The sequence below is a fragment of the Heterodontus francisci genome, chromosome 25, assembly GCF_036365525.1.
Source record: "Heterodontus francisci isolate sHetFra1 chromosome 25, sHetFra1.hap1, whole genome shotgun sequence".
Classification (NCBI taxonomy): Eukaryota; Metazoa; Chordata; class Chondrichthyes; order Heterodontiformes; family Heterodontidae; genus Heterodontus; species Heterodontus francisci.
In genome coordinates, this window is record NC_090395.1 from 57,470,876 (window position 1) to 57,492,000 (window position 21,125).

At 40.7% G+C, this 21,125-nt stretch overlaps 1 protein-coding gene across 8 annotated transcripts in view; it reads right to left on the bottom strand.

The window, feature by feature from the left end:
* Positions 1–21,125, bottom strand: part of LOC137383885 (sushi, von Willebrand factor type A, EGF and pentraxin domain-containing protein 1-like) — a 202,214-nt gene that overhangs the window by 62,391 nt on the left and 118,698 nt on the right. For 6 of the 8 annotated variants that reach the window (XM_068057250.1, XM_068057245.1, XM_068057248.1 and 3 more), the window contains 10 exons: positions 17,661–17,846; positions 15,451–15,642; positions 13,933–14,029; positions 13,136–13,209; positions 8,561–8,746; positions 7,033–7,224; positions 5,653–5,749; positions 4,953–5,026; positions 3,677–3,773; positions 2,980–3,053 (listed from right to left, as the gene is read on the bottom strand). In XM_068057250.1, coding sequence (XP_067913351.1) covers positions 2,980–3,053; positions 3,677–3,773; positions 4,953–5,026; positions 5,653–5,749; positions 7,033–7,224; positions 8,561–8,746; positions 13,136–13,209; positions 13,933–14,029; positions 15,451–15,642; positions 17,661–17,846 — 1,269 coding nt within the window. The remainder of the gene's footprint in view (positions 1–2,979; positions 3,054–3,676; positions 3,774–4,952; positions 5,027–5,652; positions 5,750–7,032; positions 7,225–8,560; positions 8,747–13,135; positions 13,210–13,932; positions 14,030–15,450; positions 15,643–17,660; positions 17,847–21,125) is intronic. The other 2 variants (XM_068057247.1, XM_068057249.1) reach the window with 2 other exon arrangements.

Below are 21,125 nucleotides of genomic sequence, written 5' to 3' on the forward strand. Positions count from 1 at the left end.
TCTCTAAGTTCGCAATACGTCACAGCAACTGGTCTCTGTCTTCAACATCACTATGCATTGACCTGCAATAATATTCACCAGCAATCCAAAAACACAGGTCACGTTTCCAGCTACTTACTAAATGGTGAGAGACAAGAAGCAGTGAAGGAGCAAAGATATTTATGTGTCTATGTAGGTATGTCACTGAACACAGGTACAAAACATAATCAAAATGGTTGATGGAATGTTTTCATTCATTTCAAGTGTGCTGGAACTCAAAAGTGAGGAAGTGACTTCAAAGTCTCTTCATCTCCAAGACCACTTCTTTCCACTTCCACAGAATAATCTGCAGTACCTAAGCACCACCACTATTAAAATCATTCTTCATGTTTTTGTCACCTCCTCAATATATCTGTTACTTTCACTCAAGCTTGATCACGTCACATAATTATTTCTTTCTCCTCTGTTTAAAACAGTGTGCCTTTAAGACTCTGTCTAAAAACAGAGCACCTTTAAGACAGAGAGACAGGTTTTCTTAAATTCTTTCAGAAGAGTGCCACAGCCAGCCTGTTCCTTAGGTAAGAGTAGGAGATTTGTTGTAATGTATCAATTTAACTGTGTGCAGGGACTGGCTGAAACCAGTCTGATCTGGAGCACAACGATGTGCGATTACTGAAAAGAAGCTGTCTATATATCAGCAGAGAAGAGCTGCATTGAGCGCATAATGTGTTTGCCTAAGAACGAAAAAACCAGGGAAAGAATTACTTCGAAACGTTAAGAATTCTCTGCTACAGAAGTAACTATCTCTATTGCCTGTTTGTGTTTGCTGGAATTCTCAGTGAAGTTTCTGCCAAAGGACTGGCAGTTTGAAAATCCAAGTAGACCTATTGCTGTGCTCCTCATTGAAAGAACTATGTGATGCCTGCTGCAGCTAAAATACCTTGAATGCCTATTTATTAAAGACAGTTACGTCATATTCGCCTAAAGATTTCGATTGGCATCTGACAATTCAACTCTGGGACACCTCATTGACTGGGAACGCGCCCACCAGGACTTACAACCCAATTACTTATTTTATTCCGAAGAAACCTCATTTTTTAAAAACCGCTGAACCGATAGTTTTTCCATGTATGTATATGTGCTTGGGGGCCGGGTTGGGGGGAGGGGGGGTTATGATAAATAAGATGCTATAAGGTCTTTAGGCATAAATTTATCTTAATGATGTCTAAGATTTAGTTTATTTATATAAACAGTTAATTTATTGTTGTTTAAAGATACCTGGTTTGGTGTACTTTATTCTGGGTGTTAATAAAGTGTTTAATTTGGCAGTTTTCTGGTTAAGTGGGAAAATTTAATGATATGCTATGACCTGTGGAGTGATAGGACTGAATTGACAGTGCATTGCTCCTGCCTCGGTTGTAACAATCAACAAATTAATGCAACAGTTTCCCATGTACTGCACTAACACAACTAATTCAGTAGGGCACACACACAGATCGAGTTGCATCCTATAACAAAAATGGAAGTGGTGAAGAAGGGAGTATGAGCATGAATTAAGTATGGATTATTTCTGGTGCTTGCACCTTTCCTTTAGCCACCACCACAACCTAGATTACCCATGTCCCAATCTATCATTTCCTGCCAGCTAAAACCCCACCAAATGTAGCACCTCCTCAACTTTCCATCACCCAAAACTCGACACCTTGCTCCAACACTACCATTTGCAATAGGGCAGAAGATTCAAGTCATCTGGAAGGAGCAAGATTGATTTAACGAATGGCCATTTCTCATTTCAGATTCTGTTCATTGAATACACAATGTTGAATCAATGCATTGAAAAACTGTATCCTCCCATTCCAAAAAGACAGTACTCCAAGCTCGAGGACATCAAAATACTGAAAGGAATGCTACGACCAAGGCGGGAGGAGTGTACTGTTTTTCTAGTTTCAGTTCTCCACGGGTCACAACATATATTTAAATTTTTTCCCAGTTACCGATAGGGTCCCCAAAATACACCAGGTTTCTTTAATAAATAACAAAATTATCAGTTTAATATAGAACATGTCTGAACCAGAAATGAAACAAAGCATTAACAAACAGATTGAAATACCTTAGCCACACACACACACAACCGTACGCACGCGCACACACACACACACACACACACAAACACACCAGTTAACCAAAAAACAGATTTTCTCTTTAGAGCTGGACAAAAAAGAATACTTGCTAATTCTTGAAGAAAAATGAGAAGAGATGGAAAGATGTCAGGTGTCCTTTGTTTTTGGTTTGGCGTCCCAAATACGCATCGAGAGCGGTCACTGGGATCTTCCGAGAACAGTTCTTTTCAGGTGACAGTAAAGATCAGTTTGGGAAGGCTTTCCAGGAAAAATGCAACAACAGAGGTTTCAAGCAGGCCTTGCAGCAGAAATGCAGCATGAATTTCACTATTTCTTACACTCGCTTCCAAGAGCTTCTCAAACAAATAGAAAAAATGGCAGGATTTTCAAAGAGCTGGAAAAGGCTGAGCTGGGGTTTGTCCTTGGCAGGTTGATTTTATTAACTCCTTTTCACAACACTGTCCATTCCCAACAGCCTGTCCAAAAGAAAAACCAAATACATCTCAGGAGTCAAGCCTCCTAACTCCTATATATCCTGACCTGTCACCTCTTGGTCAACATCTTCCCCATGACAAAAAAGCCTCCTACTGGGTATATATATGAAAACAGGTGCCTTCCAGTAACTGTTGTTTACAAGCCAAGTCCAAAAGAACTTCTGATCACCACTTAAAAAAAAACACACAAAATCCAGCATCTATGGAATCTTCTTTCAGTTTTAAAACACAAATCCTCATAAAATAACAAAAAAAATGGAAGCACTCACAACAGGCAGAAAACTTGGATGTGAACCAACGCTGCATGACAATTCATTGAACGTGGCTCAATCATTTGGCTCAGTCCAGCAAGCCAGTCATTTACTAAATGTGGAAACAGAACTTACTTTCACAGGACGGAACCTGGCCATCCCAGCCCTCAGCTGTACATTCCCGATAATCCCTACCGACCATTTTGTATCTAGAAAAAGAAAAGCAAGCCACCTGTTATCAGTGACCTGAACGATAATTGGAAAAGTGTTACCATGTGTTGCCCAGGTGAGAAATTTAAGGACTTTAGTGGCAAAATGTTTGAAACTAACAACATACTGTATTAAAAAAATCAAAATGGGATGAGGTCAGTTGAACAAAGGAGGAATCAAATACAGTTGTATTGTTTCTAAACAAAAAGATGCTGGTCAGACGGCAAATGAAGCACACATCACAAGAGGAACAGTGATGCATTCAACACACATTGGAGCTGATTTACAATATAATTTGTGCATTTTCAGAAAGCAGCATGCACAGATATTCAGTTTTGATCTCCATCTATGAATCTAGGCATCAATAACCCATTTTCCATTTTAGCCTTGGCGTCAATATTCTAATCCCAGCATGAAATGTCCTCAACTTATAAAGTATACAGATCTTTTTTTTAAATTGCCAGTTCAACACTAAATGGGAAACCTCACTCAGAGCTCACATGGATAGCTGTCATCAGAAATGTGAAGAACCAAACATGGTCATCTGAAATTATCTCAATCACAACATTAAAATAATATAGTTCTTCATGAAAATTATTCAGTTTATATACTGAATACTTACCCAATGTCACAATAAAAAATAACTCTATTTCCAACTGTGGTATTTTGTGCCTTGTAATATCCATTCACAATATCCCCAGGGTGACCACAGTTTATTGCTGTACAGAAAATAAAATGAGAAAAGGCAGAAATGTTTAAAACTCCAAAATCTCCAACGGTTTTCTCGAGGCAATTCACAGATATTTAACATGACACTTATTAGCTACTACACAATAATGCAGAAGGTCAGGTTACCCCAGCATTGGAATGAATGGCAAGACAAATGCAAGATATTCTCTAAATCTGCAATACGTCACAGCAACTGGTCTCTGTCTTCAACATCACCATAGATTGACCGTCATCAATATTCACCAGCAATCCAAAAACACAGGCCAAGTATCCAGCGGCTTACTAAATGGTGAGACGAGGAGTGAAGGACAGAGGTGTTGTACGGAAGTCACTGAACACTTGTGCACAGGTAAACTACGTAATCAAAATGGTTGATGGAATGTTGTCCTTTATTTCAAGTGATTCAGAACTCGAAAGTGAGGAAGTGACTTCAAAGTCTCTAATCCATCTCCAAGATCACTTCTTTCTGCTTCCATAGCATAATCTGCTATACCTCAGCTCCACCACCACTAAAATCTTTCTCCATGTTTTTGTCACCTCCCCAATATATCTATTACTTTCACTCAAGCTTGATCAGCAAAATAATGCAACAGTTTCCCAGTTTCTCATGTACTGAAATAACAGAACTAATTCAGTAGGGCACACACACAGATTGAGTTGCATCTTATGACCTGAATGGAAATGATGGAGAAGGGAATATGAGCATGATTTAACTCGATCATTACTGGTTCTTGCACCTTTCCTTTATCTGCCACCTCCATATCCTAGATCACCCATGTCCCAATCTACCACTTCCTGTCAGCTAAAACCCCACGAAACTTAGCACCTCCTAAACTTTCCATCACCCAAAACCCGACACCTTACTCCAACACGACCATTTGCAATAGGGCAGAAGATTCAAGTCTTCCGGAAGGAGCAGGATTGATTTGATGAATGGTCATTTCTCCTTTCACATTATGTTCCTTTAATGTGCAATGTTGATTCAATGCATTGAAAAACTGTTTCCTCCCATTCCAAAAAGTCAGAACTCCAAGCTAGATGTCAAAATACTGTATGGAAGAAAACTTGGATGTGAACTAACGCTGCATGACAATTCATTGAAAGTGGCTCAATCATTTGGCACAATACAGCAAGTCAGTCACTCTATAAAGCATGGAAACATAACTTACGTTCACAGGATGGAACCTGGCCATCCCAACCCTCAGCTGTACATTCCCGATAATCCCTACCGACCATGTTGTATCTAGGAAAAGAAAAGCAAGCCACCTGTTATCAGTGACCAGAACGTTAATTGAAAGAGTGTTACCGTGTGTTGACCAGGTGAGAAATTTAAGCTCCACAGTGGTAAATGTTTTCAACTAACACACTGTATTAAAAAAAATCAAAATGGAGTGAGGTCAGTGGAACAAAGAAGGAGGAATCAAATACAATTGTTTTGTTTCTAAAAAAAAAACAGTGGTCAGACCCCGTAGAAAGGACAGTTCAAAGGAGGTACATTGGTGCATCCAGATTACCTTGGGGCTAATTTACAATACAATTTAAGCATTTTGAGAAAGCAGCAGACACAGATGATCAGTTTTGATCTCCGTTTATGAATTTCGGCATCAATAACACATTTTCCATTTGTGTCTTGGCATTAATATTCCAATCCCAGCACAAACGTGCCTCACCTTAAAAAGTAAACAGATCTATTTTTTTTTAAACTTCCAGTTCAGCACTAAATGGAAAACCTCACTCAGAGCTCACATGGATAGCTGTCATCAGAAATGTGAAGAACCAGAGATAGTCATCTGAAATTATCTTAAATCACAACGTTAAAATAATATAGTTCTTCACAAAAATTATTCAATTTACATACTGAATACTTACCCAATGTGACAATAAAAAGTAACTCTATTCCCAACTGTCGTATTTGATGCCTTGTAATATCCATTCACAATATCCCCAGGGTAACCACAGTTTATTGCTGTGCAGAAAATAAAATGAGAAAAGGTAGAAATGTTCAAAACCCCAAAATCTCCAACGGTTTTTTCATTGCAGTTCACAGATATTTAACATGAGGTTGATTAGCAACTACACAATAATGCAGAAAGTCAGGTTACCCCAACTTTGGAATGAATGGCAAGACAAAAGCAAGATGTCTTCTAAATCTGCAATATGTCACAGCAACAGGTCTCTGTCTTCAACATCACGATGCATTGACCTGCAACAACATTCATCAGTAAACCAAAAACTTATGTTAGGTATGCAGCTACTTACTGAATGGTGAGAGACGAGGAATTGTGATGGACAAAGGTGTTTAGGTGTCTATGTGCATAGGTCACTGAAAACTAGTGCAGAGAACAAAACATAATCAAAATGATTAATGGAATGTTGTCCTTCATTTCAAGGGTGTTGGAACTCAAAAGTGAGGAACTGACTTCAAAGTCTCTTATCCATCTCCAAGATCACTTTTTTCCATAGCATAATCTGCAGAACCTCAGGACCACGACCACTAAAATCTTTTCCATGTTTTTGTCACCTCCTCAATATATCTAATACTTTCACTCAAGCTTGATCAGCAAATTAATGCAACAGTTCCCCATGTGCTGCACTAACACAACTAATTCAGTAGGGCACTCACACAGATCTAGTTGCTTCCTATAATGAGAATGGAAGAGTTAGGGAAGGGAGTATAAGAATGATTTAAGTCAGGGTCATTACTATCACCTTGGTAATTAAATTTAGCAATTCACACTCATTAATATCTCGCAATTAAACTATGGCAAAAAGATATCTGATTATGCTCTGCCAAATCATAATTTATGTTCATTTAAAAATTATAGTTACGCAGTTTACATTTTCAGAGTTGTGCTTCAAAATACAAACTGGCACCATTTTGTGAAGAAAAGGCTCATTTAATGTTGAATTTTTCCATTTCTTTTTGAAAAGAAAAGCTCAAGTTGGCTTCAGCATCTCCAGGTGAATGAAGAGAGAAAGTAGTTCCCACTCCTGATCACTGTGCATCAGTTCCATCTTAAGGTTTGTGTACTCTAACTAAAGAAGCAATCGGGGGTCGGGGCACAATGGATCCAATGCTAGATTCCATGTGAACATTCACTATACAAACTCTAACAACAGTCTCTTAGGTGAGATACTGGAGGTCGCATTTGCTGAAAGAACTGTACTCCAGGACAAGTCACTTACTTTGGAGAGGATTCACAAAGTGAAAGAATTAGTAAGGAAAATGAAATTATCCTTATCACTTACGTTCACAAATAGCCTGTAATGGTGTCCAAATTGAATCCATCTGACAGGTAACAGATTTTGATCTTCCGTCTTTCAGCGTGTAGCCTGTATAACAACTGTAAGTAACTTCTGTACCCACATCAAATGAGGTCTGAGAAATTAATTCTTCAGTTGGTGAGCCATTTTCCAACTGTGGAACCTTCCCACAGGAACCTTTAAATATAAAGGGACCAACATTGTGACTGGCTAAATCTAACACAAGTGTGCAAATGTGTAACTAAGTATGAAGCTTAAATATGGCGTTGATTAGTACAGTATGTCATACAGCTTACAATCAAAGAAGGTATAAACAGACTCACTGGACAAAGCTACATTGAGCTTCAAAATTATTTTTGGCAATATCAGTGCATGAACATTTAATACTCCTCTGTCCAGCATCCCATCCAACACCTTATACATTCATTCCCTCCACCACCAGTGCACAGTATGTACCTTATACAAGATTTAGTGCAGCAACGCGCCAAGCCTCCTTGAACAGCACTTTCCAAATACTCAATCTCTACCACCTAAAAGGACAAGGGCAGCAGATGCAAGTTCCCCTCCAAGCCACACACCATCCTGAATTGGAAATATATCACCGTTCCTTCACTTTTGCTGGATCAAAATCCTGGAACTCCTTCCCTAACAGCACTGCGGATGTACCTATACTACACAGACTGCGGCAGTTCAAGACAATGGCTCACCACCACCTTCTCACGGACAATTAGGGGTGGGCAACAAATGCTGGCCTTGCCAGCGACGTTCACATCCCATGAAAGAATTAATAAAGAACCTAATATTATAAGGCAGGAACATGAAGACAGTCTATGGCTGGAGATGAAGAAAGTGGAGATGGTAGAGGGTGGGTTGGGAGTTTGCATGTTCCGATCAATATTAGTTGGTGGTCTGGTCAATGAGGATACCAAAGGGAAGTTCATCTTTCTTGTTGTGAGACTGTGAGGAGCAGGAGTGCTCAACAGGGGCACCCAACTGGGGCTGCTGACATTCCAGCTCACTATTCCAAACAAAATTACCACCTCACTCCCCCAACCCAACAGACCTTATCTTCTTCAGCTCGCAGGCCGTCTGACTGCCCGATATTGTGGCAGCTCAGAAAGGGTGGGCTGCCCAAGCGGTGCTTGAATTCCAGCTATAGCCTGCTGTCCTGTTCAAATGAGGCCTGGCCTTCAAAATGGATCGGACATCCTGCCATGACTACTGGGCACACAGTTATGTGTACTGCCCGTCAGCTACTGGAATTCCACTCCCGTTAGAAATTCAAACAAGTTTGTGACCACAAAATTAAGGCATGGTCAAAGGGACAATTAAAGCATTAGTTTCCCCTGCTCATTGGGTCAGTGAAAAGTATTCCACTTTTTTTTTTAAGAACAGCAAGAAGTGTCAATATCAACTGTGAAAATTCCATCCCAACATTCAGACATTTATATAGTTTCAACAGATTTACTAAAAGTTTGCCCTCGATGTTCAAGTTTAAGAAATAGTTACTTACGTGGTCTGCAGATAGGTGGTGGTGGTACAAATATGTTATTCTCACTGCATTTAATAACACTGTTGCCATCCATCTCATAACCTGCGTTACAGCTGTAGGTGATCGTCTCTCGATATTTGTACGTAGGTCCAAATCCTGCGACTATGTGACCATTTGGGGGCAGTTCAGGAGATTGGCATCCAGCAACTGACAAGAGAGCAATGCTTTAGTCTTCACTAGGCAACTAACTGTACTGATGATACTGAAAGAAAGTCTATCTGGTCCACTACAACTGTTCCCACCTTAATTCAAATAATGCTACATTTGCTGAGGAATCAATAAAAACTCAGAATTAACTCAGAAGTTAAATCAGCAAGATCACGCAGCACAATAAATCTACAATAATTGATGGTGTGAAAACAAAATGTTTCAATAGTATTAGCAATCTAATCTATATAATTACTCTGGCAACATGGATTAGAAACCATGTGCAGATTACAGACCATCTAAGCAAAACCATTATTGCTAATGGGGGAGTTGGGAGGTCAAAGGAAAATCCTCCAATAGCTGGAGTCCTATCTCCTGTAAAGGAAGATGGTCATGGTTGTTGCAGGTCAGTCATCAAACTCTGGGACATCACTGCAGGAGTTACTCAGGGAAGCATCCTCAATCCAACCATCTTCACCTACTTTATTAATGATCTTTTATCTGTCATAAGATCAGCAGTGAGGCCATTTGCTGATGATGCCACAGTGTTCAGCTCTATTCACAACTTCTCTGGTAAAGAGGCAGCCCATTCCAGTCTGAACACAAAGACTTCAACTGACATGTAACAGTTAACATTCATGCCACATAAGTGCCAGGTAATGACTATCTTAAAAGAGCGAACGTCCAGCTACCTCCCCTGGACCTTTAATGACATTACTTTGCCGAGTCCCCCATCATCAACTTCTAGGGGGATATCATTGGCCAGAAACTGAACCAGACCGGCTTTACCAGCACTGTGGCTACAAGAGCAGGACAGAGATTGGGTACTCTGCAGCACTACTTCCTCATGGTCTTTCCACTATCCACAAGGCACACATCAGCACTTTGATGACATATTCACTACTCACCTGGATGGGTGCAGCCACAACACTCAAGAAGCTCAACAATATCCAAGACTTGATTGTTCCCTCACCACTGAACTCAATAGGGTTTATGTAATTTACCAGATTCACTGCAACAACTCACTAAGGCTACCTCAACAGCAATGCCCTTCCATGTAACCTCTATACCAAGAAGGATAATGGCAAAAGGTTGTGGGAATATCATCACCTCCAAGTCACATTCCATTGTGACTTGGAAATCACTGCCTTAATTAGAAACTAAAATAATTAAAATCCAAGAGTATATTACATCCTTGTGTCTGGGAAGGGGACTGTTTGTTATGTGGTGATGTACAACACCTCCAACCTAACTGGTGCCAAGTAAAACTGGAACACATGTGCCTTGGGAAGAGGGTCAGACTGCAAATATGTAGTTCAGGCACAGTAACAGGACTATGCTTGAAATTTTGATCACTTTGCAATAACCAGCTGATTGGTAATTATTTTTAACCTAGCCTGGCAGGAGACTTAGAAGATGCTTTTCGTCACCCATTTTAAACCCCACCTGATTTTACTTTCCACTGAAGTCAATGGGATGTGAAATCGTGTGTGATGGCAGCTTATAAAATGAGCAGCAGATCCAATCCAGTCAGTTTCCCAATGGGCGGCTTAGTTTGAAATTACCACCGGCAACTTTTCCAACTTTAAATTAAGAAAGTCTGCTTCTGTTTTGCAAAGGATTAAGTGGAAATTGGAAGTGGTAAGCATTGTAGCATAGGGGGAGTCTTTATATTTCAAAGTCTGAGATCCAAATCAGTTTACAGTGGACAAAGACACTGACTATAAAATAAGCAAGTCTTTATTTTTCAACAAACTCATCTGCAATATGACTTTATTCCCACAGGCAGCACGTGTTGCAGTTTTACCTACTAGCCACTGGGTTAGAGGTAGGGTTGCCAACCCTCCAGGAATTAAACATTAATCTCCTGGACACCGCGGTGAGCAGCCCAGGAGAAAAATTATAGGGGGGGGTTAAAATAAAAATTCTGTGCTTTTTCATATTCTTCAAACACACTTCTTTTGTAGTTCTCAAAATATTGAGGATGGGAAGGATATTCAGTTTGGCAGGGCAGGAGGTCATATGATGAAACTTCCAGTAATACATCCAGCAGAGTTGGTAACCCTCGGCAGAGGTGTTCTGGATCAGCCTCACAAATTGGAGGCAACATGTTAAAAAAGCACTGGCAAGTAATTCTGATCTTGCAGTTGGGATCTTTGCACATTAGTGGGTTTTTGTCCCACTTTTCTGTTGCTGTACAATCAAGTTTTTTTCTGCACCAATCAATGAATAGTCACCATTATAAGAATATTTTGCTACCATTCCACGTTCCTAGTGCTCGCCATCATGGGGTATTGGAGCTATCCCGTTACTAATAGGTGGAAGATTATCACAAGTGAGTGTTAGGGAAGAATTAAGTTAAGTTGGAGACCTGAACAGACAGTAGATCAAAAGCTTCAGGGATCAGTTTCAGTGTCGTCAATGGCACAGTATACTGATCAACCCAATGCATGAAATTCAGAGCAGGGCTTAGGCATTCTTCTCTCTGCCATTTCCTTTCTAACCCCTCTCAATAATACTAGCTTCAGCTCAGCTGCATGTTTTTTTTTTTGGACGAGCAGTTAAACAGAGAGAGATGAATATCGGGAAGCCAGGGTAAACAGTGAAAGCTGGAAGATTAGTTGCTTTCCACTTAGGTACAGCACACGTCACAAGATTGTAAAATCAGAAACACTAAACAAAAGGAAGATGAAATACAAAGTATTACAAAGTATTTACAACACAGAAATGGGCCAATGCAGTCCAATTGATCTTTGTGGGTGCTTATGCTCCACACAAGCTTCCTTTCACCCTTCTTCATCTAACCACATCAGCATAACCTTCTATTCCTTTCTCCCTCATGTGTTTATCTTACTTCCCCTTAAATGCATCTATGCTATTCAGCTCAACTACTCCTTGTGGTAATGAGTCCCACATTCTAACCACTCTCTAGGCGAAGGAACTTCTTCTGAAACCCCCGTTGTATTTACTAGTAACTTTTATTTTTACGGCTCCAAGATCTGGTCTCACCCGCAAGTGGAAATATCTTCTCTCCAGCTACCCTATCAAACCCTTTCATAACCTTAGAACCTCAGTCAAGTCACTCCTCAATCTCCCCTTTACCAAAGAAAGGAGCCCCAGCTTTTTCAATCTTTCCTGATAGGGATAACCTCTCAGTTCTGATATCACTCTAGTAAATCTTTTTTGTACCTTTTCTAATGCCTCTATGTCCTTTCTATAACATGGATACCAGAACTGTTCACAGTAGTGCATGTGAGGTCTAATTAAGGTTCTATACAATTAAGTTTAACTTAATTTCTCTGCTTTTCATATCTATCCCTCCAGAAATGAACTATAGTGCTTTGCTTTTTTTTTTAATGAACTTACAAACCTACATCACTACTTTTAGTGATTTATGCATCTCTACTCCCAGATTCCTCTGTTCCTCTCACCTATTCAGTCACTTATTTTCCAGGGAGTATGTGACCCCCTTATTCTTTCTACGGGAAGCTAAAAATATTTTAACATATAATCACACAAAAGCTACAATTTCATGGTTTACATTTGGCTTACCATCTAATTATTTAAACAATAGCACAAGTTACTTGGGAACTAGGGCGGCACAGTGGCGCAGTGGTTAGCACCGCAGCCTCACAGCTCCAGCGACCCGGGTTCAATTCTGGGTACTGCCTGTGTGGAGTTTGCAGGTTCTTCCTGTGTCTGCTTGGGTTTCCTCCGAGTGCTCCGGTTTCCTCCCACAAGCCAAAGACTTGCTGGTTGAAAGGTTAATTGGCCATTATAAATTGCCCCTAGTATAGGTAGGTGGTAGGGAAATGTGGGGACAGGTAGGAATATGGAATTAGCGTAGGATTAGTATAAATGGGTGGTTCATGGTCGGCACAGACTCGGTGGGCCGAAGGGCCTGTTTCAGTGCTGTATCTCTAAACTAAATGCTATTTAAATAAGTAAACTCGAGTTGATAAATTTCTTTCCCTATCACAAAAACATCCATGACTTCAGTTAAGAGCACAATTTAACAATTAGAGTCCAGCAGGTAGAAGCAAATTCCTGTGGAATTGATATTGGCAGTATTAGTCCAAGTGCCATTTACAGTTTGACTGAACTAGCACATTGAAAAAAAAATCTGCATTTGTTACTTTTATTCCTTCATTAGTGATTGAACTGTTCATCGCCATGAAAATGGAAAGCATTTGATAAGTAAAAGAGAATTCCAAGCAGCCCCTGAAATCAAATCTTTCTGCTGCCCATGAACAATCGCACCATTAAATTCTGGCAACATTCACTGTAAAGTTAAATGGAATACTTTAGAAAACATGTTCCAAAATTCTAGAAGTTGAAGTTATCGTTTGGCACAGAAAGTGAAGCCAGACATTTGGAAACCTGACTTACATTCACAGGCTGGAACCTGACCATCCCAGCCACTGGAAGTACACCACTGATAGTTCCGGCCCACCATCCGGTACCTGGAGAAACAGAAACATGCTGCTGCTGAAAATCAAAGCCATGAACTGAAAATTAAATGCAACAATGGAACAGCATCTTGCAAAGGAAAGAAATTGAAGGGCTGCGCTATCAACTATCTACCCACTGCTATGGTATGGTAACAAAAAGTTAGTAAGGATCCTGACATTAGTACAGGGGCACATTGAAAATCAAGACATATTATTACTGTACAAAGTGTTGGCCAGAACTCATATGGAACAGCGAATGTAATTCAGGTCAGCTAGTCTTAGGAAGGGTATTGGTGCTTCTTGGCTAATAGAAGTGAATCATAGTTTTGACGAACCATCAGGCACAAACCTCCAATGTTGAACTCAAATTATGGATTGATAGATAAATCATAAATTAAATATCGCAATTGTTCTTTAAGAACCTAAGTGACAGAAGTTTGGCCAATGGGTGAAAGTGCACAGCATAAATAGTCCAGAATTTAGCACAAATTTTACAAATACTTTATCGGTTAGAGTAAAATGTGTAAAACTACTTCCTACAGTTTTACATTCAGTTACAAGCTTCACAGGGTAGTCAATATATACAGCTACCTTCACAAATGCAAACAACAGGTAGTGGTTGTCTGAGGTTGAGTAAATTGCATTGTTGCGTCAACATGAATGGCTGTCACCTTATTCACAAAATTTTTTAAAATAAACTTTCACAAAATTATTCTGTAAGTAAGGACAACTCACCCTTCCTCACAATAAAAGGTAGCTTTGCTTCCCAACTTAGTATTTGGTACCTCATAATACCCATTCAAAATCTCTTCTGGATTACCGCAGTCCATTGCTACACAGCAAAAAAATAGAAAAAGTAGAAATATTACAAAATACTAGGAGCTCAAATTATTTTTTCAATGTTTTTTTCAATGTAATTCACAGTATTTTGGAATTAATATATGAAACTGCTACCAACTACTAATTCTGGAATTCATTTTCAAAATGTTTGCAAAAATATATGCAAGATTCACCCCAAAGGTGCAATATCCCTCTATAACAGGCCCTGCCTTCAATCTCTACCTGCCTGCATCTAGGAGAATCTTTGTCCCAAAACACAAAGGCCTAGAAATTCAGTTGCAGAGCTTCCGGTTTTAGGCACCAAACAGCCTTTCAAGCCTCCGATATAGCAGACAAAAAGCACGCGCATATTTCTAGCCAAAAGTATGGATAAGGTCAATGTTTCTTGCAGCAGGAATGCACTTCGGGAACATTTTAAGTAAAGAATTTAAAAAAAAATTAGGACCCCTACAAGTCTCATTTTTGAATGCCCCAGCACTTCACTCATCACCTGCTAAACTTGCAAAACACAATATGGTGGTAACGGCCAGGAAGGCCCCCATACTTACCCAAGGGGTCCAGTTGACCCCATGTCAAAAGAATGTGTCTGCCACTACCCCCTGCTAATTGCTGCTGCTCACCTCCGCCGATTGCAGCTGCTAAACCCACCCCAAGACCACCCAATCTCTCTCCATCCATCTCCAAGATCACTTTTTTCCATAGCATAATCTGCAGAACCTCTGGACCACGACCACTAAAATCTTTTTCCATGTTTTTGTCACCTCCTCAATATATCTAATACTTTCACTCAAGCTTGATCAGCAAATTAATGCAACAGTTCCCCATGTGCTGCACTAACACAACTAATTCAGTAGGGCACACACACAGTCATACCCTGGTAATTAAATTTAGCAATTCACACTCATTAATATCTCGCAATTAAACTATGGCAAAAAGATATCTGATTACGCTCTGCCAAATCATAATTTATGTTCATTTAAAAATTATAGTTACGCAGTTTACATTTTCAGAGTTGTGCTTCAAAATACAAACTGGCACCATTTTGTGAAGAAAAGGCTCATTTAATGTTGAATTTTTCCATTTCTTTTTGAAAAGAAAAGCTCAAGTTGGCTTCAGCATCTCCAGGTGAATGAAGAGAGAAAGTAGTTCCCACTCCTGATCACTGTGCATCAGTTCCATCTTAAGGTTTGTGTACTCTAACTAAAGAAGCAATCGGGGGTCGGGGCACAATGGATCCAATGCTGGATTCCATGTGAACATTCACTATACAAACTCTAACAACAGTCTCTTAGGTGAGATACTGGAGATCGCATTTGCTGAAAGAACTGTACTCCAGGACAAGTCACTTACTTTGGAGAGGATTCACAAAGTGAAAGAATTAGTAAGGAAAATGAAATTATCCTTATCACTTACGTTCACAAATAGCCTGTAATGGTGTCCAAGTTGAATCCATCTGACAGGTAACAGATTTTGATCTTCCGTCTTTCAGCGTGTAGCCTGTATAACAACTGTAAGTAACTTCTGTACCCACATCAAATGAGGTCTGAGAAATTAATTCTTCAGTTGGTGAGCCATTTTCCAACTGTGGAACCTTCCCACAGGAACCTTTAAATATAAAGGGACCAACATTGTGACTGGCTAAATCTAACACAAGTGTGCAAATGTGTAACTAAGTATGAAGCTTAAATATGGCGTTGATTAGTACAGTATGTCATACAGCTTACAATCAAAGAAGGTATAAACAGACTCACTGGACAAAGCTACATTGAGCTTCAAAATTATTTTTGGCAATATCAGTGCATGAACATTTAATACTCCTCTGTCCACATTATATGAGGTTAATTTTTGTTTTGTTTATGGAAATTTATGTTTATGAAAAACTGTGCAAGCTTGCAAACTCACAAACAGGACACTAAACTTTCCACTTCTGTGCTCCTGGCAGACACTGCAGGCTGGATCTTCGGCCCCAAGAGCAGAGGCTGGCGGGAGCTACAAATAGCCTAGCCTGCAAGTGTGCCGTTTGAACCCACCTCTCAGCCATTTTCACAGAGGTGGGATCAGGGGGCAGTAGGGTTATCCACCCGTTCGATCCGGCTCCTTCGGCCTGCAGTTTCCAGCAGACGGTGGGGCCAGTTTAGATGGCTAGAGGCAACCTCTCGGTGGCAGGCTAAGAACCAACGCTCCTCCTCATCAACTCGACGAGCTACATCCTCGAAGAATTCTAGTAGATTTGTCAAGCATGATTTCCCTTTCATAAATCCATGCTGACTCTGCCCGATTCTACTATCAATCTGTCCAATTCAAAATCCTGAGTTACTGTTTCTCCTGGGGGTGGGGTCAACACCCCTGTAACAGTCCCACCCCTGGAGGGAAAATCCAGCCCTGGGAATACACAAACTGCACCCATGATTTTTCTTCCATTAATTTTAAGAAACATACAATATACAGCTCCAACAACACTCAAGAAGCTTGACACCATCCCGGACAAAGAAACCCACTTGATCAGCATCCCATCCAACACCTTATACATTCATTCCCTCCACCACCAGTGCATCGTGTGTACCTTATACAAGATTTACTGCAGCAACTCGCCAAGCCTCCTTGAACAGCACTTTCCAAATACTCAATCCATACCACCTAAAAGGACAAGGGCAGCAGATGCAAGTTCCCCTCCAAGCCACACACCATCCTGAATTGGAAATATATCACCGTTCCTTCACTGTTGCTGGATCAAAATCCTGGAACTCCTTCCCTAACAGCACTGCGGATGTACCTATACTACACGGACTGCGGCAGTTCAAGGCAATGGCTCACCACCACCTTCTCACGGACAATTAGGGGTGGGCAACAAATGCTGGCCTTGCCAGCGACGTTCACATCCCATGAAAGAATTAATAAAGAACCTAATATTATAAGGCAGGAACATGAAGACAGTCTATGGCTGGAGATGAAAAAAGTGGAGATGGTAGAGGCTGGGTTGGGAGTTTGCATGTTCCGATCAATATTAGTTGGTGGTCTGGTCAATGAGGATACCAAAGGGAAGTTCATCTTTCTTGTTGTGAGACTGTGAGGAGCAGGAGTGCTCAACAGGGGCACCCAACTGGGGCTGCTGACATTCCAGCTCACTATTCCAAACAAAATTACCACCTCACTCCCCCAACCTAACAGACCTTATCTTCTTCAGCTCGCAGGCCGTCTGACTGCCCGATATTGTGGCAGCTCAGAAAGGGTGGGCTGCCCAAGCGGTGCTTGAATTCCAGCTATAGCCTGCTGTCCTGTGCAAATGTGGCCTGGCCTTCAAAATGGATCGGACATCCTGCCATGACTACTGGGCACACAGTCATGTGTACTGCCCGTCAGCTACTGGAATTCCACTCCCGTTAGAAATTCAAACACATGTTTGTGACCACAAAATTAAGGCATGGTCAAAGGGACAATTAAAGCATTAGTTTCCCCTGCTCATTGGGTCAGTGAAAAGTATTCCACTTTTTTTTTTTAAGAACAGCAAGAAGTGTCAATATCAACTGGGAAAATTCCATCCCAACATTCAGACATTTATATAGTTTCAACAGATTTACTAAAAGTTTGCCCTCGATGTTCAAGTTTAAGAAATGGTTACTTACGTGGTCTGCAGATAGGTGGTGGTGGTACAAATATGTTATTCTCACTGCATTTAATAACACTGTTGCCATCCATCTCATAACCTGCGTTACAGCTGTAGGTGATCGTCTCTCGATATTTGTACGTAGGTCCAAATCCTGCGACTATGTGACCATTTGGGGGCAGTTCAGGAGATTGGCATCCAGCAACTGACAAGAGAGCAATGCTTTAGTCTTCACTAGGCAACTAACTGTACTGATGATACTGAAAGAAAGTCTATCTGGTCCACTACAACTGTTCCCACCTTAATTCAAATAATGCTACATTTGCTGAGGAATCAATAAAAACTCAGAATTAACTCAGAAGTTAAATCAGCAAGATCACGCAGCACAATAAATCTACAATAATTGATGGTGTGAAAACAAAATGTTTCAATAGTATTAGCAATCTAATCTATATAATTACTCTGGCAACATGGATTAGAAACCATGTGCAGATTACAGACCATCTAAGCAAAACCATTATTGCTAATGGGGGAGTTGGGAGGTCAAAGGAAAATCCTCCAATAGCTGGAGTCCTATCTCCTGTAAAGGAAGATGGTCATGGTTGTTGCAGGTCAGTCATCAAACTCTGGGACATCACTGCAGGAGTTACTCAGGGAAGCATCCTCAATCCAACCATCTTCACCTACTTTATTAATGATCTTTTATCTGTCATAAGATCAGCAGTGAGGCCATTTGCTGATGATGCCACAGTGTTCAGCTCTATTCACAACTTCTCTGGTAAAGAGGCAGCCCATGCCAGTCTGAACACAAAGACTTCAACTGACATGTAACAGTTAACATTCATGCCACATAAGTGCCAGGTAATGACTAACTTAAAAGAGAGGAAGTCCAGCTACCTCCCCTGGACCTTTAATGACATTACTTTGCCGAGTCCCCCATCATCAACTTCTAGGGGGATATCATTGGCCAGAAACTGAACCAGACCGGCTTTACCAGCACTGTGGCTACAAGAGCAGGACAGAGATTGGGTACTCTGCAGCACTACTTCCTCATGGTCTTTCCACTATCCACAAGGCACACATCAGCACTTTGATGACATATTCACTACTCACCTGGATGGGTGCAGCCACAACACTCAAGAAGCTCAACAATATCCAAGACTTGATTGTTCCCTCACCACTGAACTCAATAGGGTTTATGTAATTTACCAGATTCACTGCAACAACTCACTAAGGCTACCTCAACAGCAATGCCCTTCCATGTAACCTCTATACCAAGAAGGATAATGGCAAAAGGTTGTGGGAATATCATCACCTCCAAGTCACATTCCATTGTGACTTGGAAATCACTGCCTTAATTAGAAACTAAAATAATTAAAATCCAAGAGTATATTACATCCTTGTGCCTGGGAAGGGGACTGTTTGTTATGTGGTGATGTACAACACCTCCAACCTAACTGGTGCCAAGTAAAACTGGAACACATGTGCCTTGGGAAGAGGGTCAGACTGCAAATATGTAGTTCAGGCACAGCAACAGGACTATGCTTGAAATTTTGATCACTTTGCAATAACCAGCTGATTGGTAATTATTTTTAACCTAGCCTGGCAGGAGACTTAGAAGATGCTTTTCGTCACCCATTTTAAACCCCACCTGATTTTACTTTCCACTGAAGTCAATGGGATGAGAAATCGTGTGTGATGGCAGCTTATAAAATGAGCAGCAGATCCAATCCACTCAGTTTCCCAATGGGCGGCTTAGTTTGAAATTATCACCGGCAACTTTTCCAACTTTAAATTAAGAAAGTCTGCTTCTGTTTTGCAAAGGATTAAGTGGAAATTGGAAGTGGTAAGCATTGCAGCAGAGGGGGAGTCTTGATATTTCAAAGTCTGAGATCCAAATCAGTTTACAGTGGACAAAGACACTGACTATAAAATAAGCAAGTCTTTATTTTTCAACAAACTCATCTGCAATATGACTTTATTCCCACAGGCAGCACGTGTTGCAGTTTTACCTACTAGCCACTGGGTTAGAGGTAGGGTTGCCAACCCTCCAGGAATTAAACATTAATCTCCTGGACACCGCGGTGAGCAGCCCAGGAGAAAAGTTATAGGGGGGGGTTAAAATAAAAATTCTGTGCTTTTTCATATTCTTCAAACACACTTCTTTTGTAGTTCTCAAAATATTGAGGATGGGAAGGATATTCAGTTTGGCAGGGCAGGAGGTCATATGATGAAACTTCCAGTAATACATCCAGCAGAGTTGGTAACCCTCGGCAGAGGTGTTCTGGATCAGCCTCACAAATTGGAGGCAACATGTTAAAAAAGCACTGGCAAGTAATTCTGATCTTGTAGTTGGGATCTTTGCACATTAGTGGGTTTTTGTCCCACTTTTCTGTTGCTGTACAATCAAGTTTTTTTCTGCACCAATCAATGAATAGTCACCATTATAAGAATATTTTGCTACCATTCCACGTTCCTAGTGCTCGCCATCATGGGGTATTGGAGCTATCCCGTTACTAATAGGTGGAAGATTATCACAAGTGAGTGTTAGGGAAGAATTAAGTTAAGTTGGAGACCTGAACAGACAGTAGATCAAAAGCTTCAGGGATCAGTTTCAGTGTAGTCAATGGCACAGTATCCTGATCAACCCAATGCATGAAATTCAGAGCAGGGCTTAGGCATTCTTCTCTCTGCAATTTCCTTTCTAACCCCTCTCAATAATACTAGCTTCAGCTCAGCTGCATGTTTTTTTTTTGGACGAGCAGTTAAACAGAAAGAGATGAATATCGGGAAGCCAGGGTAAACAGTGAATGCTGGAAGATTAGTTGCTTTCCACTTAGGTACAGCACACGTCACAAGATTGTAAAATCAGAAACACTAAACAAAAGGAAGATGAAATACAAAGTATTACAAAGTATTTACAACACAGAAATGGGCCAATGCAGTCCAATTGATCTTTGTGGGTGCTTATGCTCCACACAAGCTTCCTTTCACCCTTCTTCATCTAACCACATCAGCATAACCTTCTATTCCTTTCTCCCTCATGTGTTTATCTTACTTCCCCTTAAATGCATCTATGCTATTCAGCTCAACTACTCCTTGTGGTAATGAGTCCCACATTCTAACCACTCTCTAGGCGAAGGAACTTCTTCTGAAATCCCCGTTGTATTTACTAGTAACTTTTATATTTACGGCTCCTAGATCTGGTCTCACCCGCAAGTGGAAATATCTTCTCTCCAGCTACCCTATCAAACCCTAGAACCTCAGTCAAGTCACTCCTCAATCTCCCCTTTACCAAAGAAAGGAGCCCCAGCTTTTTCAATCTTTCCTGATAGGGATAACCTCTCAGTTCTGATATCACTCTAGTGGGCGGCACAGTGGCGCAGTGGTTAGCACCGCAGCCTCACAGCTCCAGGGACCCGGGTTCGATTCCGGGTACTGCCTGTGTGGAGTTTGCAAGTTCTCCCTGTGTCTGCGTGGGTTT